The sequence below is a fragment of the Macaca mulatta genome, chromosome 6, assembly GCF_049350105.2.
Source record: "Macaca mulatta isolate MMU2019108-1 chromosome 6, T2T-MMU8v2.0, whole genome shotgun sequence".
NCBI classification, from domain to species: domain Eukaryota; kingdom Metazoa; phylum Chordata; class Mammalia; order Primates; family Cercopithecidae; genus Macaca; species Macaca mulatta.
Window position 1 is genome coordinate 169,260,362 of NC_133411.1, and position 26,259 is coordinate 169,286,620.

Consider the following 26,259-nt stretch of genomic DNA (forward strand, 5'->3'; position numbering starts at 1 on the left):
GTTATGACTGCGTCTGTGAAAAACCACTGCTCACTAGCCTGCGCAACATAGCAAGATCCTGTCTCTTAAAGAAAACAAAACATAAAAATAAATGTAGTCATAGAGTTGCTAGTAATTATTTTAAAAAAACAAAGTCCTTAAAAAAAAAAAAAAAAAAAGTCCTGTTTTTTTCTCAAAACCAAGGTATGCTAAGACTAAATATAGGGCCACAAAAATTGAAGCAATAAAGTTTGAAGCTTAATAAATGTAGAGAGAGACATTCTTAATAGGTAGAGAGCCAAGGCTTCTTTACACATGACTCACATAAAACTGGAAATAAAATCTTAATCCAATTTTAAATTCTGTTCCCAAAAGCATACTTCACGTGCCTCTTCTTTTTCTTTTTTGCTTCTTCAGTATGGAAAGGAGTGAACTTACTGTGAGGCACCTGAAATATTTATTAAAGTCAGGCAGCAAGAAGAATAAACAAGGATTTTTTATCTACAATCATCAATAAGAAGCTGAAAAGAATGTATCAGCTGCATCTATCTTGGATGGTCATCTGACTAGTTACTACTGTCCAAGGAAAGAGGCCATGGGGTCATCTGGCCTCTGACGTTTCATTCTATATGCCTCCATTTCCTCTTCAGTAGGTTCCCGAGTTTCATATATGCTATTGTAAGGCCGCTTCCTCTCATCAATCTGCATGGTCTCCTTGACATGAAGAAGGCGTGCCTCCTCTGCATTCAGTGCCTATAGAGAGAGGAATAAAATGCGTATCACAGCTCTACATCAGATCTCTTTTCTTCAAAAGTGGCAGAGTACCAACAGACCCCACTGAATATGAACTGCCCTATCAGAAACGCAGATTGCCTGAAAGAGCTTTGGAGTCAGCCCTTCTACTGTCAAGCTACAACTAATCACTATTTGGCTTATATGATATTTTTATAGAGCACAAAACATTCTATAAACATTTTACATCAATGTTGGAGAAATTTTATTTAATAACAAAAATTAAATGAGGTTCACTTTACTGATACAAGCTCGCAAATGATGCTTCTGGTAAAGACTACAATTCTGACTTTTCTCAAGGACTTGCTGAAACTTACACATTATAGAGCTAGAAGGCAATTCTTTCTGGTCATCATGGCAGTAACTCTAAAATGCTTTATAATGCACATTTCTTCTGTCCATTAGTCATGATTACTAAATACTCCAAGAAGAAGGCAGTACCTACACCCCACAATACCTCCATTAATATAACTTGAGCAAATCACTCAGACTCTAGGCTTGTTTCATCATTTAAAAAATGCATTTGGAGACAGGACTAGATCATAGGCCATTACAAATAAAGGCCTTTACAAATAATACTGGCCAGGAGCGGTGGCTCAAGTCTGCAATCCCAGCACTTTGGGAGGATGAGGTGGGCGGTTCACCTGAGCTCAGAAGTTTGAGACTCAGAAGTTGAGACTGGGCAACATGGTGAAATCCTGGCTCTATAAAACAATACAGAAATTAGCTGGGCATGGTGGCATGTGCCTGTAATCCCAGCTACTTGGGACACTGAGGCAGGAGAATTGCTTGAGCCTATGAGACAGAGGTTGCAGTGAGATGAGATCGCACCATTGCACTCCAGCCTGGGCAACAGAGCAAGACCCTATCTCAAAAAAATAAAAACAACCCCAAAAACAAAGAATACTGTTACTTATCACTTTTACTATTTAGACTTCACAAATTACCTTTTTCAATTTTTCATGCTTCTTTTCTTCATCATCACTATCTGAACTGCTCTTTCGATGCTTCTTCTTTTTCTTTTTCTTCTTCTTCTTTTCCTCTTTCAGTTTTTCTTGATGCAGCTGAAAGGGAGGATTGAAATGCAGTGTTATTAATATGAAAACAAAGCTCAGGTGTGCTACTTGGGAGGCTGTGGCACGAGTATCACTTGAACCCAGGAGGCGGAGGTTGCAGTGGACCCAGATCGTGCACTGCACTTGAGCCTGGCCAACAGAATGAGATTGTCTCAAAAGAAACAAAACAAAACAAAAAACTCAGGTGCAGGTTTTAAAGCCCTCCCTCCAGGACTTAAAAATTCAGGACAAATGATTATCAACTTACCTCCATGAGAGTTTGAGGTTTTTTCACAGATTCATCCCCAGTTATATCATTTATAATACATTCCTCCGAGTTCTGTGCAAAAATACATGTAATTTGAGTTGAGGGTCATAGTTACTAATCATCTAAGAAAAAGTTAAAATTTGAAACACGAGACAGTATGTTTTAGTTTGACTTACAAGCTTCGGTTGTTTTATACCTTTAAGAACCAAAGACAATTACTTACAACAATCTCCTTCCCAGCTTCTCCAGTACAATAGGAATACTTGAAAAAAGAGTGACAGCATTTGTATCCCCATCGGCCTTCTTTCCAGTACGATCCCCAGATATGCTGCAGAGAGAGAAATTACTTAAAAAGGAAGCTGAAATTAGAAACTTCTATATACTGTTGATAGGAGTATAAAATAATACAGCCCTTTAAAGGTAATTTAGGAGAAAAATTATGGGGATTCAAGGCTGGCTAACAGGGACAAGGTAGTCTGACCTGAAGTGTGAGAGGCAGGCACTGTAGTTACAAAGCTCTTAAATTCTATTCCCAAAAGCCTATAAAAAAATTTAGTGTACCTGACTTCTCTCGAAAAATGAAGGAGTGGCAAATTCTGGGCCTATATAACCACTTGGCAATAATCGGCTGTTGCTGAAGAGTGGATGCCCCGTTATATAGGGCTTATATTCTCCAGTTTGTACAATTTGCCTGGCTCACTTCACTCATGTATGATCACTGGCCCGGCTACTATAGGGAATTAGGTTTTTGACCCTCAACTAAGAGAGACAATTGTAGTTTGGTTACTTCAAGAGAACAGCAAAGGACAATACATGCTTTATGATGTTTATGATGCAATGCGAATATACTACATTACTTATTAAATATTCTTGTCAAAATATTTAACTTATATCCAATCAAGCTGTTAGACCTGAATTCCTATTTATAAAACATACAGGGATAGAGAAACAAGCTATATAATGCTACTAGGATCCAGTCAATACAGAATATGAGACAATTTACAAACTAACTGGCCTAATCTGTTAAGGGGTCATCATCATGAAAATGCAGAGATACATTCTAGAAAAGAGACATAATAACCAAATAATGATCAAAATAAATTTGAAATGAATTCTGACTAAAACAAAAAATAGGTGTTAAAGGCATTTTTCTGTATATTTTGGAAAATGTGATTAATGACTAGATATTAGGTAATATAGAATTAATGCTAATTTTCTAAAGTGCAATAATGTCAATGTGGTTATATAGAAGAAAGTCTTCATTTTATGGAGATATGTGATACAGTCATGTATCACATGATATGTCATGATATATATAATTTCCAAATGTTTCAGTCAAAAAAATGTATACATAAACTATATGTGTGTATATATGTGTATTTTACATATCTATGTAAAACCATGTGCATATGCACACATACAACTAGACAAAGCATATAAGGCAATATGTTAAAAATTTCAGAATTTAGATGATGGGTATATAGATGAACATAGTATTCCTTCAAAATTTTTCTATTTTTGAAAAAATTCCCTGAAACAGAGTTAATTTTTTTTTTTTTTTTTTTAAAGCATAGAGCATAGAAATGGTTAGCTAATAAAGTTGTAGTGGAAAAATGCAATACAGAGCAAAACTAACAAGGACACAAAATTGTTTCAGTTTAGCACATACTGTGTGATTGTGGATCTTCACATCCTCCTCATACTTAGAGCAGGCAACAGCCCGCTCCTGTCCTTTGATGACCGTCCCATGTCTTGAATACTCCACATAGTCTTCAGTCTGTGCTAAAAGCAATTCAGCTGGAGGGGCATCCAAATGTTCTTGGCCACCATACTAAAAGGACATTGGACATTATTCAATACATTTTACAACCTGATTTGCATTTAAATTTCCAGGAAAACATTTTTTTTTATTCTTATTCTATTTATTATTTCTCTTTTCTCTGATGTTAACCAAAAAAATGGTAAAAAGAAAGATCTGAAGGGACCTGGTTAGAACCCTGAAACGGTCCACTAAGCCAGTGTTAACACCTGGGGTATAGTGGTTCCATGCCTTCCCTAACATTTATTCTGAATTTTATATACAAATGAAAGACTTTTTTGTTTAATTTATATAAAAATGGGATTATAATATATTAATATGAACATGATGTAGGAAAACATTTATTTCTAATCAGAAAGAAAGGGAACATTCTTTACTGGGTTTTGTTATAGAAAGCACAGTAGGAAAAAAAAGCCACCATTTTTTTTTCTGAGGCAAATAGAAGATGTCTCAGTTGCTATTCATCTGTTGAGTATAGTAAGTTACAAGATGGCCATAAATTCCTCTTATCCTTGTATGCATGCCCTTTCCCCACAGGGCTTTGCTTTTCTTCCCATCAAGAGATGAAGTCTTTCTCTATCCCTTGAATATGGGCTTGGCCATATTACTAGGTTTCACCAATGGGAAGCTGGCAAATGTGATGCAAGCAAAGGCACTTATGTACCACAACACACTTTTTGCTGCCACTCTCTAGAACTCTGAGAATGCCATTTTAAAAAGCTGCGCTACCCTACTAGAGGATGAGACCACATGGGGTGGAGATGAGCTGCCCCAGAAGAGGTCCCCTTAGGGCAATTAGCCTGTTAACTGCTAAACACAAGAGTGAGGCCATCTTAGCTCATCACCTAACCTCAGCTAAGCAGCCCAGACCAGGAGACTCGCCCAACTGTGAGCAATAATAAATGTTTATTTTAAGCTACTAAGATATGAGGTAGTTTGTTTTGCTGTAAAAGCTCATACAAAATTGTACAGCATCTGACTAAGACAAAGGAAGAAAAGGACTATTCTTCATGGATTAAGAGGGGCTCTCTTTGCATTATTTTCCAAATGTAAAACTAAAGCTTATTAACTAGTAAGTTTTCTTTAACAGAAGTTCTTCTTTAGCATTTTGGTCAAAATTACCTTTTCCAGGATGCTTTCTTTCTGCTGTTCTTTGAAATCTTCTTTTTTGACTTTGAAGGACTTATACAACAGCTCTAGCTTTGTAGGATCTGCCTGCAGATGTACTTCAGATCCCTTGTCATAGGCTTCCCACGCAAACACTGGAGTAATTCAAAACATCTTAATGAGTTGGCAGCAACATTATTGTATGCTTCTTGAAAACAAGCTTAAAAAAAAAATCCCAAACTTCTTATGAGCTGATATAAAATGCCTTGACATACAGGAAACACTTACACTGTGTCTGAGCCATTGAAATGGTATCTCCTGTGTACCTAACGAAATTATCTCCAGCATAACTCACTCTGCAGATACAAATAAAGAAAATGTTTCAGAGATTGATTTAAGGAAAATTAATTCATAAAACTGAATCTGAATTAAAATGAACACCATCTATGGTCAGGTCAGAAAACAATAAACTTTCTCTCATCTTGAAATCTGTACATTTAACTTGATACTTACTCATCTGGATTCTTTCCTGCATTGGCATAAGGATTCTCTCTCATTGCTCTAGTTTTTGGATCATAGTAGGCAGAATTTGGATCTAAATTCCTCAAATACTAGAAGAAAAAAATATTTAAAGAATAAATCAATGTTTACTCACAGCAAAAAGATTTCAGCAGACTAGTTGGAGGAGTTGAATATGATCAATTAAATAAATGTGTGTATACAATTCTGGGGTACAGGTGAAGAGAAAAAACAGAATGAAACCTTACCTTAGAATGACTCTATTATCCATATGCTACCCAGAGTTGATAAAATTTAGGCTGGAAAGACAAATACTTTTCAAATATGTATGTTAAGTTGGTAAGACCTACTTTTGCAATATCTTCTCGAATCCTGAGATTCCGGACAGTAATTCGTCTCTTGGAGTCAAAATTCTGTCCAGGCATGTCAATATCATCTGCATATTTATCTTCATCCTCATCTTCACTATTATGATCTTTTTCCTAAAAGGGGGAGGGGAAGGAAAAAAAGAAAGAAGAAAAGAAAGCAGCATGTAATTCTTGTTTTTTTTTTTCTTTTCCCTTTAACCAAACCCTTATTTACTTGTGTTCTTTAAAAACTACTATTAGTGTTATTATTAGCCATCAGAAATTTAAAAATTTCACATACACTCAGAGGCAGCAAATATGTATTACCGTCTGAGAATTTGGTTCCTCTTCTCCCCACTGGTGCTTTGGAGAATTCTGTATCACAAAAGAAGAAAAATAATTCATAATTTCATTCCACTTAATCCAATTAACACTTAAAATAGCTAAGATAATACAACTTAATTCTAACTGAACAAACTCTCACATTTCTCAGTTGTAATGAGCACGCAAATTCTGAATACAAGTGTGCCATTGTGAATTTTATTAGACTGTCTATAAAGCCAGCAAATTTCAAGAGAATTTTAATTAAGATTATAACTACTGAATGGTAATAGGAAGATTAAGATGACCAAAGTACCCAATAAATATTAATTTCTAAATGTGTTAGTCTTCAGACATACTGTTTTCATTAAATGTTACTAGTTTCCCAGTAAGTCCAAAAAGAAAATGTTACTAAGGTTCATGTCTTCACAGCCAAAGTAAAGTTTGGGCAATGAAAAAAATCTACAAGTGACACGATATTGTAATTTAAGGAGAGGCCAAACTCCTTGTCACAAGGATATACTTTTCTTCACTAGCAATTGGTCAGAATACTTTCTAACGCCACAGAATGCCTATAGTAACATGGTCAGTATTTCATCATGTCCATTCATAAAGGCTTCAAAGATTAAAAATACTTAAAATGAAAAAACGAATACATTATAGCATTAGTGAGGAGATACAGAAACACATGTAGGTATATACAGTCTATAGATGTAAGCATAAATCTGCGTAGCTTTTCTGAATGATGGCTAAGTGATAGATCATAAAAATTTTAGAAATACAAACTCACTGAAACACACTTCTAGAAGGTTATCCTAGTATCATGTCAATTACATAAAGATATATAAGAATGTGATGTGCAGTATTGTATATGTGCAATGGTTTTTCAAAACATTGGGAAAAAGTCAAATTAATAATAGATCACTGGTTATATAATTTACTGCATTCCATGGAACACTGAACGGCCATTAAAAGTGATTCTATCCAAGGGGCAGAAAAGTACGTATCATTTCCTAACGTTTTTGATTTAAAAAAGGGAGGGGAGAGAAAGGTGGGGTAAGAGTATATATTTGTATTTGTATTTATTCAAGAAACTCTGAAAAGAGCCACCTACATCCACAAAAGAGTTGGGGCGAGGGGAAGTTTAGTGTTAGGGCGGACAGAAACCGGGGTGGGGAGACTTCACTGTGCATCTTCTTAAACTGTTTTAATTTTTGAGCCATGTGAATTTATACAAAAATAAATGATGCCATAGGTCTATAAATATAGACAGAAAACACGTTCTCGCTGTACTCTATGTTGTTAAATTAAAAAAGAAGGTAATAAATGAATATATAAAGATGGATTCATGTAAGAAACATTTTGTATTCGAGCACACATAAACAGGTATACGTGGACAAGAGAGACCTGGAAAGGCCTACTTCAAAATGTTCATAGTTAACACAGGGGATATTTTCTTTTTAATATAATGTTCTAATTTTTTTCACTTAATATTAAGTGTTACTTTCAAAATCAGAAATATAAATATTTCGTAAAAAATAATTTTTTTGAGTTCCCACTATTTGCTAGTTCAAAAAAGGATATTTACATATATTTCTACAGTGACAGCTAAGTATCTAAATCTACTATATGTGGTTCATCTTAATATCCAAGCATCCAAGTGGGCAAAAATCATTAGCCCCGTACATACATTAAGTATCCTTACTGGGGAAATAAATTACACCATGTTTACAACAAACAACAGAGAATATATTAGAACAAAAGAAACAGGCCCTTTTTCTTTTCCCAAAGTTAGTAATACATAAAAATAATCACAACAACAATAGCTACTAATTACCCAGTGTTTACTATGTGATAGGTATATAAACTTCCTGGGGGTTGTCATTTCTATTTCAGACATACTAAACTGCAGCTCAGAGAGGCAAATTCACTTTTCTAAGAGCATGTATCTCTCATGGAACAGAGACAGCTTTTGTTTCCATTTTATTGATTGATTGATTGATTGATTGATTGAGATGGAGTCTTGCTCTGTGGTCCAAGCTAGAGTGCAGTGGCGTGATCTTGGCTCACTGCAACTTCTGCCTCCCGGGTTCAAGCGATTCTCCCGAGTAGCTGGGATTACAGGTGCTCGACACCACACCCAGCTAATTTTTTTATTTGTAGTAGAGATGGGGTTTCACTATGTTAGCCAGGCTAGTCCCAAACTCCGATCCACCCGCCTCGGCCTCCTAAAGTGCTGGAATTACAGGTGTGAGCCATCACACCTGGCCAGAAATGGATTTTAAACACTTATCTGGTAACTTAATGCTGTTAACTTGCCTGATAGGTTACCTTAGTAACTGCTCACTTAGTAATTATTTCAAGTTCTGTTTGCTTTGTTACTTATACATGGTTTAGAGTCCCTTTTAGAAATTTAAACTAAAAAACTATAAATGTTTACTATTTATTTGTGCCTAGATTTGTCAAAAAGAAACTTGACAACTCTAATATGCATAATATATTTACTCTATTAAGTTGACGAGGATTTTAAAAAAAGAAAAAAAAACTGGCTGCAACAGACCTTTCATTCATACAAAAAATGTTTTGCCCAGTTATGTAACTAATACGTATTCATTGTGGAAAATGCAGAAAATACTAAAGAAAAAGGATAGAAAGAAAAATTCATAAATTCTACATTAAATAAAAACTAGTGTTCTGGTCTTTCTTTCAGTGTGATAATATTATACTTACTACCTTTTCATGTATCATTCAAATACAAGTGTTAACCAGTGTTGTTAACGAAGTCTTGAGAAATGCCATTTTAAGAACTAAGCAGCTATTATACCATGCAGATGCACTTAACCAACTCCCTATTCCTGGACATTTAAGCTATTCCAATTTCTTTACTATTGTAAAAAATGCTGTACCATCTTTATGCATAATGATTTGTCTGAACTCTAGAAAATTCTTTAGGATGGATAGATCTAATAATTTAACTTGAAAAAGTAAGTGTATGTCTGCCTGTGTGTCTAAATATAAATAGTGGCAGTATTGTTCCCAAATTAACTGCATCAATTTATATTACTATAAACTGTATACAAAGTATCAGTTTTATTTTCCCCCCAATAGCATTTCTGTCTTCCTCTCTAACTGAAGAGCTATAAAATGAATTCTTGTTTCAATTTTCATTTCTTTGTTTAAAAGAAATGAAACCTTTTGTTTGATCATTTTCATTACTTACAGCCTGTTCCACTAATTTTCCTGAGGCTAATTCCTCTTGGAGTTTCTGGGCTTTCAATGTTCGTTTTGCCTTTAAAAGAAAAAAAAAAAAAGAAAGAAAAAGGAACATTTAAATTTTACTTACAAGTCACCACCTACATTTTTATATATTTAAAATGAATAACTTTAATTCATTTCAGAAAAGGTCACTGAACAAACCTATCTCTTTGGGATTCCTTGTAGCCCTAGACTTATTACTCTATAGAGCAGGAGTTACACAATGTTTGAACCAGGCACTAATGTAAACTGAGACAAACGGCATCAGTAGTAAATTGCAGGGAGCAAGCCCTGACAAAAACAAGCAGTTGCCACATAACTCCAGATGACTGACTCTTACCAGGCAGGTGTGGGGTTACCGTATATTACAATGTTCAAGAAAAGATGAAATCCAGATTTTTATATGAAATCTTACAATTTTAAAATGATACCTCTAATAAAAAAAAAAGGCAGTACGACTATGACTTCAAAGGAATAAAGGTGAAGAGGTCAAATCATAACAGTAAAAACTGAAGTTGGGTTAAAATAAAATAAAATTTTCTGAAACAAATTATGCATTCCCTTTCTACTACTCCCAAATGCTATGTGAGGCACCATAAAATAGGTTCGTGGGCAAGCTATAGCTTGGGGCCATACATTTCTAACTTCACAAAACCAAAACTTTGGACACAAATCTGTTCTCGTGCTTCCAGTATCTTTTGCTACCTAAGACAGGGAGTAAAGGACAATATAAGAATCAAGAAGAAACTGCTGGCAAATATGGCTAGCACATTATTTCCTCTATTCAATATTACAATTATAAAGGTAGCCTATACAGTAGTACTAATACTATTATAAAAATGCTACCATTTTTAAAGTGCTTCAAGATTTGAAAAGTAGAGCTGCTAGAGATACAGCAAAAGGACGATTCTTAAAAAACCCCAGGAAAGCAGGGAATTTTGCTCACCAGATCAACTTTGGCATACTCTTCAACAATTTTCATGTGTTCTTCTGGATTGTAGCCATTCCATCGATCCCTCTTCCCATCATAGTCAAACATCAGTTGAGGCTGGACATGTTCATCTGGAGCTATATTAGTACCTGTAAATTTGGCTCCAACTCGCCTAGGTCTCTAAAAACAGAGTAAGATTTAATCTTTTCCTAAGCGCTTATGACCCAAAGGAAGACTTCATACAACTTTTACAGGGTGGGCACTTTACGATCTATTCAATTATCAGTTAGTCTTACAGCAATTCCACTCAAACTAATTTTTATTTAACTTGTACCTAAATCTAGGTGATTTCAGAAAAAGAGAAGCAAGCTCTCTGACAACGAAAAGACTGACAATGGTTTTCAAAATTCTCAAAGGTGAACTTACCTCAAAGCAGTCTTTCTTTTTGTGTGTCATGGCCCCACAATTTTCACATGCTCCTTTGCGGTACTTAGTAATTATGGAATTCTATAAATATAAAAAAAAAACAAAGAAAATGTCTTAACTACATAAGTTAGAAATAACTTTGGCTCTCATTATGATTTTGTCTAGTGAAATGATTTCTTTGTTAAAAGGAAAACGAGTTAGTCTCCACACATTTACAAATGTGAAAGTTTAAGGACTTCAGGAGTATAAAATTTATATAAGAAATACAAAGGTAAAATAGTAATGCACTGTGAATTCCAATACCAGATAAAGGGTTTTATTATCTGTTTTTGCTTTAAATAGTATTGCATTGAAAGTTCTTTTTTTTTTTTTTTTTTTTTTTTTTTGAGACGGAGTCTCACGCTGTTGCCCAGGCTGGAGTGCAGTGGCGCGATCTCGGCTCACTGCAAGCTCCGCCTCCCGGGTTCCCACCATTCTCCTGCCTCAGCCTCCTGAGTAGCTGGGACTACAGGTGCCCGCCACCGCGCCCGGCTAATTTTTTGTATTTTTAGTAGAGACGGGGTTTCACTGTGGTCTCGATCTCCTGACCTTGTGATCCGCCTGCCTCGGCCTCCCAAAGTGCTGGGATTACAGGCTTGAGCCACCGCGCCCGGCCTGCATTGAAAGTTCTTATGTTAAGTTCTTAAACTCTCCATATCCATGAAGAGGTACACAGGTTGTCTACATACCTCTTTTACACCCCTCTTGTACCATTCTCCAGATGAGCTGAACTGCTTTTGTTTCTCTGGTTGTGGTCTCTGGTGTTTTAAAGTAGGTCTTTTTGAAGGATCGATATACCATGGCACTGAAGAAATATACTGAGGAATATGGGGGTTGATGTCTCTGTAATAAAAGTTAAAAAAAAATTTTAAGAATAAAGTTGGAAAATAATCAGTATTACAATTGCAAAGGTAGCTTACACAAAATCTAAGAATAGAAATATTGCAGTGGTAGGGGGAAGAGAATATGGTTGCTATTGCTATACTATAATAAAGAAAAATTAAAAATAAAGAAGTAATTTATTTTAGAATGAAAATATTTCCAACTAAGAAACTAAGAATAGTGATATAACTGAAGGGAGAGAAGAGAGGAAGGAAAATAGAGATGTGTGTTAGTAATCTAAATCTTCTATCACAAGAAATTTTGGTTCAAATAATGCCTATAATCAATTAATTAAAATAATTGTGTAGGCATTATTATCTAGAGATGTGAAGGTAACAACCAGAAAAACTCAAAATAGAAAGATTTAACAGCAGTCACTCCTGTAGAGCAGGCTGGAGTGGGAAGGGTGAAAAAGCACTGTTGCTATCCATTATAAGCCCTTCAACATAATTTCATTATTAAACCATATGCATATGAGTTTGATAAAACAAATAATAAAAAAAGACATAAATAATGAAGATGGGTTCCTCTCAAATAAAAGGATGAAAAATTAACAAACTAAGTAGACATGAATTTGAATTTTGAATGAATGGATCATACAACAATTAAGTACTTACTTTCCTTCTTCATCAACTTCTGCAGGAGCATTGCCCAATTTTCGTTGTTCTTCTAGCTCCTTCTTCTTTCTCCAGTCCTCTCTGGTCATCTTCTTTGGTTCCTCCAAACTCATTTCTTTGGACCCCGATAGGGGTGCAGCATTAACTGCATCTACAACTGTGGCTGACATGGTTATCTGGCCTCCTCTAAGAAAAGAAGTCAAATTTACAGTAAAAAGTAGGCCTTCATTAGTTCACTCAAACTACCAAAAAGACATCCTAATAATATATACTGTTTCATATGTTTTCCCCCCATAGTATGTGTAAGGAAGGGTCTCTTTCCCCTCCTCAAGGTCTCTACATACTGTTAGCACAGTTTCTCCCTCAACTCCAATTCACAAATGGAGAGAGACACACATGTGTATTTAAAATTTCACAGGACTCTTTTTCTCATATATATCCTGAATCCCTCTTTTTGTGTATGTGTCTCAAACTTTTCTAACACAGTAACTCTTAATGAAAGAGGGTCCTATCTCTGTACCCCTTTAAGAATGAACATCTCAAGAGTTATCTATAATCACTGCCTCCACTTCCTCACCTTCTACTTTCATCCTCACTTACTCTAACTTAGCCCTCCACTCCCTACCATTCTAAAGAGTTACATTAAGCCATCAAGGATCATTGTGCTAAATCCAATGAACATTTTTCAGCTCTGTTCATTCCCTTTTTATATCTTATTTATTAACTTCCCTGACACTACATTCTCTTGGTTTTTCTTTTGGTTTTTCTTTTTTTTTTTGGAGACGGTGTCTCGCTCTGTCACCCAGGCTGGAGTGCAGTGGCGCCATCTCAGCTCACTGCAACCTCTGCCTCCCAGGTTCAAGTGATTCTCCTGCCTCAGGCTCCTGCGTAGCTCGATTACGGGTGCCTGCCACCATGCCTGGCTAATATTTTTTGTATTTTTTGTAGTGACAAAATTTTACTACATTGGCCAGGCTGCTCTCAAACTCCTGACCTCAGGCAATCTGCCCACCTTGGCCTCCCAAAGTGCTGGGATTACAGGCGTGAGTCACCGTGCCCGGCTCTCTTGGTTTTTCTTATACCTCTCTTGTCATCGAATTTTGCCCAGTTATTTAATGTTGGATTCCTCAAGGCTCAGCCAGCACCTTTTAAACCAGTCTAAACTCTCACTAATGGATAAGCTCATTTACTTCCAAGGTTTCAATGGTCACAATACAACACTGCTGGCTCTCCAACTTATTTTTCTATAAAATAAAAAATAATAAAGAAACAATTTATTTTTCTACTCAAGACTTTTCATCTGAGCTTCAGATACATATATCCAATTGCTTACTTGACATCTCCACTTAGAGGTCAGAGGCATTTAAACTCAATATGTCTTAATGCAATCTCATGATCTTCCCTCTGAAATCTAATCTCCTACTGTTCTACTGTTCCCTATCTTTTTTTTTTTTTTGAGATGGAGTCTCGCTCTGTTGCTGAGGCTGGAGTGCAGTGGCGTGATCTTGGCTCACTGCAACCTTCGCTTCCCGGGTTTAAGCGATTCTCCTGCCTCAGCCTCCCAAGTAGCTGGGATTACAGGCACGCCCACCACCACGCCCAGCTAATTTTTTGTATTTTTTTTTTTTTTTTTAGTAGAGAGGGGGTTTCACCCTGTTAGCCAGGATAGTCTCGATCTCCTGACCTCGTGATCCACCCGCCTTGTCCTTCCAAAGTGCTGGGATAACAGGCGTGAGCCACCACGCCTGGTGAAAGACAACACCATCCGTCCCTTTACGTTAAGTGCTTCAGCTTATCCCTACATCTATGTCATCACTAAGACCCGTTATTTTCACCTTTTGAATATCATTCAAATGCATCTACTTCTTTCCATTCTTACTGCTACTACCCTAGTGTAAGTTATTACTTTTTCCTATTTACTGATCTCTTCTGATTCCCTCCAATCAATTCTCCACATTGCAGTGTTAATTTTTCAAAACACAAATCTGATCATATCATGTCTGACATGGTTTGGCTCTGTGTCCCCAGCCAAATCTCATCTTAATTGTACTCCTGTAATTCCCAAGTGTTGTGGGAGGGACCCGGTGAGAGATAACTGAATCAAGGCGGCAGTTTCTCCCATAATGTTCTGGTAGTGAATAAGTTTCACGAGATCTCATGGTTTGATAAAGGGAAACCCGTCTTGCTTGGCTCTCATTCTCTATTGTCGCCGCCATGTGAGAGGTGCCTTTCACCATCATTGTGAGGCCTCCCCAGCCACGTGGAACTGTAAGTCTGACAACCTTCTTTCTTTTGCAAATTGCCCGGTCTGGGGTATGTCTTCATTGGCAATGTGAAAGCGGACTAATACAATGTCCTACTGCCCAAGCTTAAAAATCCTCCAATGCAGTACCATCCAAAAATTCAATACAGCACCATCTAAGAGAAATACAATGCTAGTCCCATATGTAATTTTATGTTTTCCGGTAGTCACATTAAAAAAGTAAAAATAAACAGGTAAAATTACTTTTACAAGATTTGTGTTGTATCCAACATATTATAATTGCAAATTTGAATTAGAAAAAACAACTCTGTCTTTAAAAGTTGATATGGGTTTTATACTTATTTAAACTAGTCACATTTCCAGTCTCAATAACCACAAGTCGCTAATAACTAGCATAACGAATAGTGACAGCTGGGCGCGATGGTTCACACCTGTAATCCCAGCGCTTTGGGAGGCTGAGGCGGGCGGATCACCTGAGGTAAGGAGTTTGAGACCAGCCTGGCCAACCTGGCGAAACCTCGTCTCTACTAAAAATACAAAAATCAGCCGGGCGTGGTGGTGTGCACCTGTAATCCTAGCTACTAGGGAGGCTGAGACAGGAGAATCATCTGAACCTAGGAGGTGGAGGTTGCAGTGAGCTGGTGTCACATCACTGCACTCCAGCCTGGGTGACAGAGCTAGACTACCTCTAAAAAAAAAGTGACGCTCCAAAGGATTTTATCATTTGTACTCTAAAAACTGACATCTTTTTAACACACCTACATGGTCCACCATGGTCTGGCATCTGCTTACCTTCCAGCCTCACCATTACAACTATCCCCGCATCCTTCTCTACTAACTACATAGATCTTCTTGTGGTTCCTCTAACACATCGTGCTCCCTGTAGACACTTGGCCTTTACACAAACCCCTTCCCAGTGGAAAGTGCTCAATGCCTGGGGGTCTACGATGCTTCTCAAAGGTGTTCTCTTCTCCTGTGTCTGACCTATAGAAAATCTCCCCATATATTTGTGTAACATATAAACTGATGGCCTGAATATACTGCGAAGAGAAGCAGAACAAAGGTAAATTTAATAATCTTCATTAAAACAGCTACCATTTCTTGAGCCTACCGTGCATCACCTCATCTAATCTTCACAATAAGCCCAGTAGATAGGTCTGATGAACCCCATTTTACAGGGAAGAAACAGGTTCTGAGAGGTAAGATCCTCAGCCAAGAGCATATTGTAGTAAGAAACAAGGACTTCAAACACAAGTCTGACTCCAGAGTCAGTTCTCTAAAAACAGTATGTTATACTCTGTCCATAGAACATTGGCTTCTGGGCCTGAAATATTAAAAACTAAAACTGAATGAAGTAATATAGTCACCAAGTTGTACTCACTCGTTTCCGTCGCTGTGAAGGGGCCTATTTTCTTCAACTAAAAACAGTAATAGCTCTCACTTACTGAGGGCTTACCGTAAGACAGTGTTTAGAGATTTACTTATATAGATGTTTTCACTTATATCCGCATGATACCCCACTGAAGTCAGATCATCTCGACTTAACAGGAAAAACTGAAGCTTAAGTAAATTTTTCTGGCGAGGAAATACAGTCTATCAAATTGGGTACTGGAAGCAGCTTTCCCCGCTCGCAGTCCGGGGATCGCTCAGGGTCTTCAAGGCCACCGCCACAAAGGTGACACTCTCATAGTTATCCCGACTGTTTCCCTGAAGACGCAGGCCTGGTCTGGCTGGGCACGAGTGCCATCAATGGGGCTCAGGACAGTGGCTTCCTTTTCGGTCCGCCGTCCTCGCTCCCTCCTCAACAACTGAGGGCTCATTACCCCCGTGAGGACATATCCAATAATTAGGAGCCTTCGACCCATTTTCTCAGGTTCCCCAATTCCCCTTCGCCCGAAAGTTCTAAAAATATTTTCTTACCCAGTCCCGCCGCAGCTGGTCTCAAGTCCATCCGAGACAAGCCAATCTCGTAATGTTTACTTCCGGCTTTTCGCCTCATTCCGGCGGCCACTGCGGTAACTTCCGGACGATCGGCACATGCGCACTAATTTCCTGGTGGGACGCGGGAGGAGTGGAGGCCTTTGGTCCTCTTGCGCCGTGGGAATCGCGAGAACTCTAGCTGTGCTTATCGCGCTATTTACCCGGCTTGTGGAGAGATTCAAGTTGGGCGGGTTCTTTTAGCTTCTATTTAGGAACTTTCTTTTAGAATCGGAGAATTTTAGGAAGTTAAAAAAAAAAAAACCAAAACAGACAAGAGCTTAAGCCTCACCAGGGGGCTGTGAAATGAATGCAGAATTTGGTGATGTATCAGCTTAAAAAAAAAAAAAAAGGCAGTTAAACTTGGCAGTAACTAGTAGCCAGGCTGTGTAACATGCTGGGGATCTGGTGAACACAGTGTCTTCCCTCAAATTTACATCAGAGTGCGAAAGACACCGAAACAACTATTCAGGTAATTTAGCAGTTGTAAAAGTTGCTATGAAAGGAATACCGGGTGCTGTAAGAACATAAGGCACGTTATCATTAGGAAAAAACACGACGATTTCCATTTTGGAGAAACATTAGTATCTATGCTATCCCATCCCTTCTTTAAAAGTATACATGTGAAATAAAATACTGGAAAATAAACTAATTTTCGTAGTAGAATTTCTTGTGATTTTTTTTTCTTTGTGCTTTCTATTCTGGTTGTTCTCCCCCTCCCCCCCCATAACGTGTATCGTTTTTGAATGTAAAAGTTAAAATAGCTACCATTCCTGCCTCAATAAAATAGCCCAACATAATAGAATCTATTTTTTTCGTATTAACAATTTGCAATACCTGGAGTTTAGGAGCATAAATATTAATTCTGCTTTTACAGGGCAGTAGATGAAGAAACAGAGACTGGCGTGAAAGTGAGTAGAGTCTATAAATCACTCAGGCTTTGTTTTTTTCCACTTAAAAACATTCCTGAAATTTGCTTAGGAGTGTTAAGGTCTAATTAGCCAAAACCACCAGGAGAGCACATCTCGAAGAAGAATCAGAAAGCCCAGGACAAGAGAGTTGAATCTTTTCTAAGACTTGAGGTCCCTCTGGAGGATTCTGAGGAAGGTCTAGGAAAGCCGGGATTGGTTCTGGATGGGTTGCTGTTTGTAAAGCAGGATTAGGAGAAACTGATTAGGGACTAAGTGCTGTTATGAGTGAGGGTGGTTTAGCAATTGAGTATTTTCAGTAATAGTAATAGCAAAGCTGGTCTGAGGGCATCATTAGTAAGAAAACAGTGGTTATTCAAAGAGAGGGTGGTTATGGTTTACAGCTGATGCATGGCCTTGGGAGAAACAATGCTTTCTGTTGGTGAAACAAAGAAGACATCCTAAGGAGATAAACCTTGCACCCCAAAACTTCTGTAGATAGAGAATCCCCACTTCGAAGCTATAGGTGTTGTAAAGATTTAGTCTCAAAAATTAACACTTTGAGTGCTGATAATATAATATGATGATGTAAAATTTAGGAGATACAGGAGGAAATAAGGGGTGGGAATAAAGGAAAGAGAGCAGTGAAGGGACAATAAAGGTATGCATATTTTTATGTCTTTCCTCTTTTCTTCACCTTAAGTTAGGCTCTTTTCTTCTTGATACCTAGTATAAAGTCCACCATTTAATAGGTATTCAATAAATATTTGTGAATGAATGAATCATTCAATCAATATTGGTCCTGAAATGCCAGGGAAGAAGAGATGATGAACTGGCATATATTGAGAACCATGTCTATGTCAGGTATAGTGTTAAGCCTTTTGTGAAAGAGTAATATGGAATCAACTCCTCTCTCTCAGCTGATCTGCAGGTATAAAATGTATATATGGTGACCTGTGGGAAGCCGAGTTTGAATGACACAGGTCAGCCCTATCTTTTGAATGTATACCTTTATCTTGTGGTTGTTCAGTGTATTCCATTTTACTATAGAAACAGGAAAAGGTCGTCAACTTTTTCAAGCAAAATTTCTTTTCATATCTGGGAAACTGGAATTCCTTTTTTATATCTTTATTATCTCTCTGATGTTCTCTTGCTCCCTGGCCAAGCTCTTCCAGACAGCTTTGGTTAGTGTATTATTGAGATCTTAGAGGTTTAAAATAAATCAGTATTAAATGATAGGATTTTAAGGGAAGACTAAATTATGTATTCATTAGAATCATAATTTTGTTCCTAAAACAGATTCGTGATGGTATAACAGAAACAGCATCTTAGCCTGAAGTATTGAGGATAATCCTCAGATTAGGGAATGATTAGTTCGTTCTTAATCATAAGCATAAGAGAATGACTCAAACGCTGCTGTTTGATCTATCTGTACTTAAATTTCTTCTTAATTTTAAATTTTTCTCTCCTAGTATTCTTTAGACCCAACGTTGGTTGTTTCGACCATTTCTACAATATTTCTATTTATTTTCCATCCTTTCTACGGTGCCATTTAAATAAATATATCTTAAAGCAATAAAACATTGTTATTGAGTCAGTACCACAGTCCATGCAGCTTAATAATATGGAGAGCAAAAAAAAAGCCTCTCAATTTTTTTTTAAAATATTACACGACCCTAGATTTTTTTCCCCAGAAAACGTGCCACAAAGTTTGCAAGAAAGAGCTTTTGGGGCGGAGTCCTGGCTGCTTAGGTCCCTTCCATTGGTTCGGCTTGGTGACCACGCCCCCGACCCCGCCTCTTGAGCGGAAGAGCCAATTGGGCCGCGAGTTGTGGTTTAAACCGGGAGTGCGCCGCGTCCGTTCACCGCCGCCTTAGACGAATGTAGCTGTTGGAAGCTGCGTGAGTGAACTGGAGGGTTGCGGCTGGTTAGGTGAGCGTGGTCGGGTGGGGAAGGAGGCGGGCTGGGGCTGGGCTGGGGCTGAAGCTGGGGCTGGGGCTGGGGTTGGGGGACTGCCTGGGGCGTAGATGGCTCCGAGCCTGTTTGAGCGCGGTCTCGGACTGCGAACTGGACCCACGGCAATTCTCTGAAGAGTGCCAGCCCCAAACCGCCTGCTCCTTGGGACCTTAGAGCCTCTGACTCAGGCTGGAAGATTTGAGAGCTGGATTAAGTACTTGTTGGCTCACGCCCGTGACTGTCCCGCTGTTTAGCTCTTGTTTTTGTGTGGACATCCCTAGGATAAAAACTTTGGTATGTTGCTATACCTTTGCTTCTCCCACCTTCCCCAGTATCTAATATGTATTTCTCATTTTTAGAATAATCCAGAATGGCTACTCTAATCTATGTTGATAAGGAAAATGGAGAACCAGGCACCCGTGTGGCTGCTAAGGATGGGCTGAAGTTGGGGTCTGGACCTTGTAAGTACACAAGGCTGCAGTCGGATACACTGCTATTGTGTACGTGGCCTGGAGCTGGACGAGACATTTAGTGTACTTTTTGGGCAAATGGAGTCAAGTCTGTTATTGGTCCTTTTTCATTTTCAGTATCTTAATGAGATGATTTATGGGAGTACTGAATCTCAGCTATTAGGCCTATCGTAGCCATACCACTACCAATAATGGGGGGTGGGTTTGGGGGTGAGAGTTAGGTCAAGTTTACATACACAGTATTCAAGTTGTACAGGTATTTTGCTGCTGGAATATTCTTATAGTAAGACTTTTTCTTCAGCAATCAAAGCCTTAGATGGGAGATCTCAAGTTTCAACACCACGTTTTGGCAAAACGTTCGATGCTCCACCAGCCTTACCTAAAGCTACAAGAAAGGCTTTGGGAACCGTCAACAGAGCTACAGAAAAGTCTGTAAAGACCAAGGGACCCCTCAAACAAAAACAGCCAAACTTTTCTGCCAAAAAGGTAAGTGTTGGCTATAAAGACACTGTTTAAACACTTAAGCGCTTTTGACTCTTAAAATGACGATTGGCATCATCCTACCCAGCTTTCTTCCCTCTGAGTAGAAGGGAGATAGAGGTTAGCAAGCAGAGTAGTGGAGGAAACTCAGATTGTCCTTGTGGACCTCTTGGTGCCTTGAGATTGGAAATCTCAGATGCAGCTAATGCATATTTGTCCCTCACCTGTCCTTAACTAGTGTCTTAAAACTGGTTGGTGGTATCTACTTACAGATACGTACTGAGCGAGAGGGTGCCTTAAGAGGTTCTGTTGCTGCTATAATAGCACAGGTGTTGCCATTCTCCGCCTAGCCTTCCAGGGCAAGCAGCAGCTTGTTAGGTGACAATTTGCTAGCATGTTGATGTTTGTGTGAGTGTGGGTCACAAGCTACAGGTCTGTGTATCCCAGACTGAGAGCACTTTGCTGTGAAAGATGACGTTAGCATGAGGATTAACACTTTATTTGAATAACTGTTTTGTTTAATTTGCATTAGGAAACAACTGGTGAATTACATGTAGTGCAACTTAGGACAAGGATGTCTTTTTAAAAAAGTGAATTAACTTAAAAATATTAAATACAGGAATTGCAAAGATATGGCAAAAACAATGAGACACAGAACCGAAGTGTGGGAACCCCATAGGGAGTTCTAGGCATGCTTATGTGAGGTGAGATAAATCAGGAATATGCCGGCTTCCATTGTAGCACCCTTCTGTAGTAGACTGTAGTAGACCCGTCAACTCCAGACTAGGAGATTGCCCATGGCGTTTTTCTAAAGTCCTTGACAGTGTCTTGCTGCCTCTTACTCAGTGTATTTGAGGAACACAAACTTGTTTTTAATATTAACCAAGTACATAATTAGGTAACACTTGCAGAAAAATCACACTCCTATAAGCCAAAAATGGCTTTGATGATTAGCTACTATCCTGGGTGATTCATGCCCGTTTTCTCCTCTGTTAGGTTGAATAATTGCGTTGATTAGCTCTGAATTAACTCTGCATTCTTGATAACTTACGCTGACAGGTGCTGGTACTTACATTTCAGATTTTAACTTTTGAGTCATGCTACTCGAATTACATTTGAATCATATTATTTGAAGTATATTTAGGTGTAATTATGAAAACTAAGGATTATGGCTTCTTAGAAGGCAGCATGAAATTGACAAATTTAAAAACTAATCAGCTAATAAGACATCCACTCTCACTAACCCATATTTTCTTTGGCTGTTCTAGATGACTGAGAAGACTGTTAAAACAAAAAGTTCTGTTCCTGCCTCAGACGATGCCTATCCAGAAATAGAAAAATTCTTTCCCTTCAATCCTCTAGGTAGTATCTTTTGTAATTGCAAAAAGTGCTTTTGGCCTTTAGTTTCTTAGTATTCAGCTCAGCTGTAACTTGATATGAATATAATATATGACCAAAAACTATAATGAGACTGTCTGAATCTGGGTCGTTTTGGACAAATGTACTTGTTGATGGAATTATTTGCAAGGTATCATCTTAGATCAGGAGGGGAATAGGAACAAAGATACAGAAGACATTGTTCCTGTCTGTAAAAGCTTATCACCTAGAGGAGGTAAGATGTATTCATGAATATTGAATAAGTCCCATTGTGGACAGTCTTTCTCACAAGCCTTTTAGAAAGTGAGCTTTATGTCAATGCCTGAGAGTGCTTTGGTAGGATTATTTCTTTGGTTAGAAAAATCTACATAAGACAGTGAAGACGTGTTTTTCAAATTTCTTCAACCTGCTACATGTATCTGAAGTATTTTCTGTTTTGGAAACAGCTTTTCAAGCTTTAATTTACTCAGCCATTTGAGGAGAAGCCACTGTGTGTCAGGCATCGCTAGGTGCTGGACACACTGTTTAACAAGATGGGCCCTGCCTATGGGAGCCCACAATTTGAAGGGAAAGTCAGATGCTGGACAAGCCATCTCACTGTGAGTGTGAGCCGGAAAAAAGAGCATTGTAGGTCAAAGTGGTGCAAAGATCCTGAGGTAGGAAAAGGGACTGAAGTGGTTCTAGGAAAAATACAGGCACGGTGAAGGAGGATACAGGTGAGGTGTGGGGGCAGATCAGGGAGGGCCTTACAGATTTCTGAGCTGGATCTTTTACCCTTTTATTTAGCCAAAGAGGTCATGTAGTTATTCTTTTACTAATTTGCATTCAGATTGTTCTGGCTTTTAGAAACTAGAAACATTTCTACGATTAGTATTCTTGAAATGATCTCGTTGCAAGTTTGTGAGTACATCAGGAGGGAAACTGAGAAGGATTGCTGGGTTCGAGGGTTTGTGTGATTAAGTTTTAAAATTATAAAATGTGGTGCATCGTGCTAATAATTATCATTCAGCCATTGGGAAAAATGAGGTAGATTTATGCATATTGATCAAGAATGAAGACCACAGTATCCTGTGTTAGAGGAAAGAGATATTGCTAAGTGGCCCTTCAAAATAGTGTAAATTGTTAAATCCATCTACAGTGGATGAAGATGGCTGCTTCCTCCATGTTCACTATCAATGTTTTAAAACTCTAATCTTTATCAGAAAAGAAATATTTTATTGTTTTAAATTTGTGTGGTGAGCATATTTGATTATTGGCCACTTAGTTTTTCTTTTATTAACTTCCTGTTTGTGTTTTTCTTTGATTAAAGAGCTCTTTGTAGATAAAATTAGCTCCCCTTAGATTGCAGACTTCTTTCCTCTGGAGTCTTTTGTCTGTTTATGATTTCCTTTACAATTCAGTAGTTTTAAGCTAAATAGTCACATATCATTCAATTCTTTCTTGACTTCTGGGTTTTACCAGGCTTGAAAAAGAGCAGACTAATTCTTGAGTACTTAGGCTTTAGAGAACTTTCATACCTAAGGACAAAGATTTAGAAATTAAAACTGAAAAACTTAAGATATTCACTAAGTAATCACATTACATTAATGTAAATTTTTTTTAACATAAAATATTTGTTTTGGAAAAGTTTTGAGAAGAATGGCATGGTTTCTATTTTTGAAAAATATATGAAGAAAACCTGACCTCACACAGATATGTTTTTAATAGTCTTTTCAGATAAGCGTGGATAGTTTTCTTTGCCACTACACTAAAACCCACAAGTGGCTGTTTCTGAATATATAATTGCAATGTGGAATCTGAAAGCATATCAATGAGCATTTTGTATCTTGACAGTAAAATCCATCGGTCTGTTTTGCACTTGGAGTGTATCTTTTATTCTTGCATCTATCTTGCATTGAGCATTCAGAAATATTGATTCACTGAGATATGTAGATACTCATATGTTGAGATTATATAATATCAAAAGCACATTAATATCACAACTGATCTCATCAGAAAAGTCTAAGGCACCTGTCAAGCTAATGACTGCAGTTAAGTGTTCCAAAATTCCTTCTTTTGGCCAGACACAGTGGCTCATGCCTGTAATCCCAGCACTTTGGGAGGCAAGGCTGGCAGATCCCCTGAGGTCAGGAGTTCAAGACCAGCCTGGCCAACATGGTGAAACCCCGTCTCTACTAAAAATACAAAAATTATCCGGGCGTGGTGGGCGCGCCTGTAATCCCAGCTACTTGGGAGACTGAGGCAGGAGAATTGCTTGAACCCGGGAGGCAGAGGTTGCAGTGAACAGAGATTGTGCCACTGCACTGCAGCCTGGGTGAAAGAGTGAGACTGTGTCTCAAAAAAAAAAAAATTCATTTTTTGGTTTTTGACAAAATTTTGACATTTTATATTCTGCCGTTGGTAACAAAGCCTGTCAGTTTTCCTTGAGGTGATGGACTTCTTTCATGCCTTTGAGAAAAAGTGTGACAGGCATCCAGGTCTGAGTGACCATGGGATTTCTTGCAGTTGTTAATTCAAGTAAAAACAGTATTCCAGGAAAAAGTTCTCTAGTTTTAGCTTGCAACTCAGACAATTGCACAAATCCTTTTGCTTTGAGATAATCGTATTTTGGTGTGCAGTGGAAGTGCTTTATGGCATACTTCTCATTTTATCACATAGAACATTAAAAAGACATCTTCTCAAGGATGGAGAGCTAATAAAATTAATACATTCTACTGCATATGGTGAAGTGACATTAAGTGAAACTGGCATTTTTAAACTACAAGTGCAGAAAGATGCAGAACATAGAGACTGCTCCTATGGTTTACTGTCACTGCCTTGATTTGTGTTGAGGCACCAGCAGCTTTATCCACCATTGCCTTGGTACCATCATCACAAATGTCAACCCAGTGGGAAAAGGTGTGAATATTGTCATGAAAATAGTTTTGACCTCATGGACCCCCTGAAAGTGTCTCAGACCACAAGGAGTCTACAGCCCACACTGAGAACTGCTGCTCTGACAAAAACACTTTCTCTCTGTAACAGACTTTGAGAGTTTTGACCTGCCTGAAGAGCACCAGATTGCGCACCTCCCCTTGAGTGGAGTGCCTCTCATGATCCTTGACGAGGAGAGAGAGCTTGAAAAGCTGTTTCAGCTGGGCCCCCCTTCACCTGTGAAGATGCCCTCTCCACCATGGGAATCCAGTAAGTGAGCAAGTGCCCTTCTAGAAGGGCTGCAAACAATTTGTTTCATAACACTTCCATTACCGTGGGAACAAAGTTGTGCGGGAGGTGAGCCTGTGAGTCATTTCTGTCCTTCAAATGACAAGGATAAAGTTTCAGAAAAATAAACTATTCTCAATTGGTATTGCTTTTTGGTCCCAAATGCCCCAGTAAAATTGTTATTCTGGAAACTGGGTAGTCTTAATTAAAAGATTAATTCTCACATCTTAGGCTGTAAGTTGAAGCATATATAATAAACTTGTTTGGAATGATGATTCCATGTTATATCCAAAGCTAATATAAGATCCAAACACCTGTGCTGTGGCATAGACTGACAATAATTTCTTACTGCAGAAGGTTTGAGGTCTTTGTTTGAACGGGTAGTCAAAGCCATCATTATGTTTTCTGTTTGTTCTGATGTGGGATAATTTGTGCTAATAAGTTACATGAGTGAGACTGTTAGCTCTTACTTTGGTCTCTAAGAGATTCAGATACTTATAAGACTTACTTCCTAATGAAAGTCAATTCTGGGGCCACAGACATATTCCAAAAAGTGTGTGTCAGGAGGGGATGGAGGTGATTGATCAGACAAAGGGAAAAACATGAGTTTTTGACAGCTGATATCTATGTTGATATGGACAATGACTCAACGATTTGCAGAAATTTAATAAGAGATTCCTGTTTTCTAGATCTGTTGCAGTCTCCTTCAAGCATTCTGTCGACCCTGGATGTTGAATTGCCACCTGTTTGCTGTGACATAGATATTTAAATTTCTTAGTGCTTCAGAGTTTGTGCGTATTTGTATTAATAAAGCATTCTTTAACAGATTCTTCCAAGTATTGTGTTTGCTTTTCCGTGGAGTTTACTTAAAACAATATGAAAGCTAGCCGAGGTGTTTAACAAAGAGTCTATAATGTGACAATAGAGATTTGTCTGATTTCTAAAAACTTAAATCCTTTTGGTTTAACAGCTTATTTTAGAAGCCACCACTGTTTTTCCTGAAAAGTGTACCCCTCAATGTATACTTTATTGACTTTGTGGCCATTAACTAGTGACAGTTATTAGATCTCTTAATTAGAAGAGCTCCTTCCAACTCATTAAGTATCTATTGCTAGGCATTCTTTATTGCTGGTTTGCCTTAGTTTCTAATGACTTTAATACTCAGTATTGAAAGGCTGTAAATCTGAGAATTCAGCCTCCTTGGGATCTTCAATTAGGTTCCTTAAAGATCACTGGAGATAATTTACTGATAGTAAGGTCTACACTCCAC

At 38.0% G+C, this 26,259-nt stretch overlaps 2 protein-coding genes across 3 annotated transcripts; one reads left to right on the plus strand and one right to left on the minus strand.

Annotated features, from left to right (window-relative positions):
- Nucleotides 1-353: 353 nt before the first annotated feature.
- Nucleotides 354-16,624, minus strand: SLU7 (SLU7 homolog, splicing factor). The gene is given in 16 exon segments (NM_001266559.1): nt 354-732; nt 1,719-1,835; nt 2,095-2,166; nt 2,318-2,422; nt 3,764-3,925; nt 5,036-5,175; nt 5,309-5,376; nt 5,534-5,631; nt 5,890-6,021; nt 6,214-6,261; nt 9,428-9,496; nt 10,409-10,573; nt 10,820-10,900; nt 11,548-11,701; nt 12,358-12,543; nt 16,541-16,624. Coding segments are annotated over 15 exon segments (1,761 nt in total). The 5' UTR covers nt 12,528-12,543; nt 16,541-16,624; the 3' UTR covers nt 354-552.
- Nucleotides 16,625-19,369: 2,745 nt separating this feature from the next.
- Nucleotides 19,370-25,816, plus strand: PTTG1 (PTTG1 regulator of sister chromatid separation, securin). 2 transcript variants are annotated; one of them, XM_015141275.3, is made up of 6 exons: nt 19,370-19,406; nt 19,821-19,922; nt 20,233-20,417; nt 21,680-21,773; nt 24,813-24,971; nt 25,679-25,816. In XM_015141275.3, exons 2-6 carry the CDS (start codon nt 19,832-19,834, stop codon nt 25,756-25,758), a joined length of 609 nt encoding a protein of 202 aa, XP_014996761.1. In that variant the 5' UTR covers nt 19,370-19,406; nt 19,821-19,831; the 3' UTR covers nt 25,759-25,816.
- The last annotated feature ends 443 nt before the right edge of the window (nt 25,817-26,259 follow it).

Excerpts from the sequence above, each read along its gene's own strand:
- PTTG1 (XM_015141275.3), top strand. The coding sequence starts at position 19,832 with ATGGCTACTCTAATCTATGTTGATAAGGAAAATGGAGAACCAGGCACC. Across the intron at positions 20,418-21,679 it reads CAAACTTTTCTGCCAAAAAG|ATGACTGAGAAGACTGTTAA; the intron begins GTAAGTGTTGGC and ends TGGCTGTTCTAG. Across the intron at positions 21,774-24,812 it reads CTTTCCCTTCAATCCTCTAG|ACTTTGAGAGTTTTGACCTG; the intron begins GTAGTATCTTTT and ends TCTCTGTAACAG.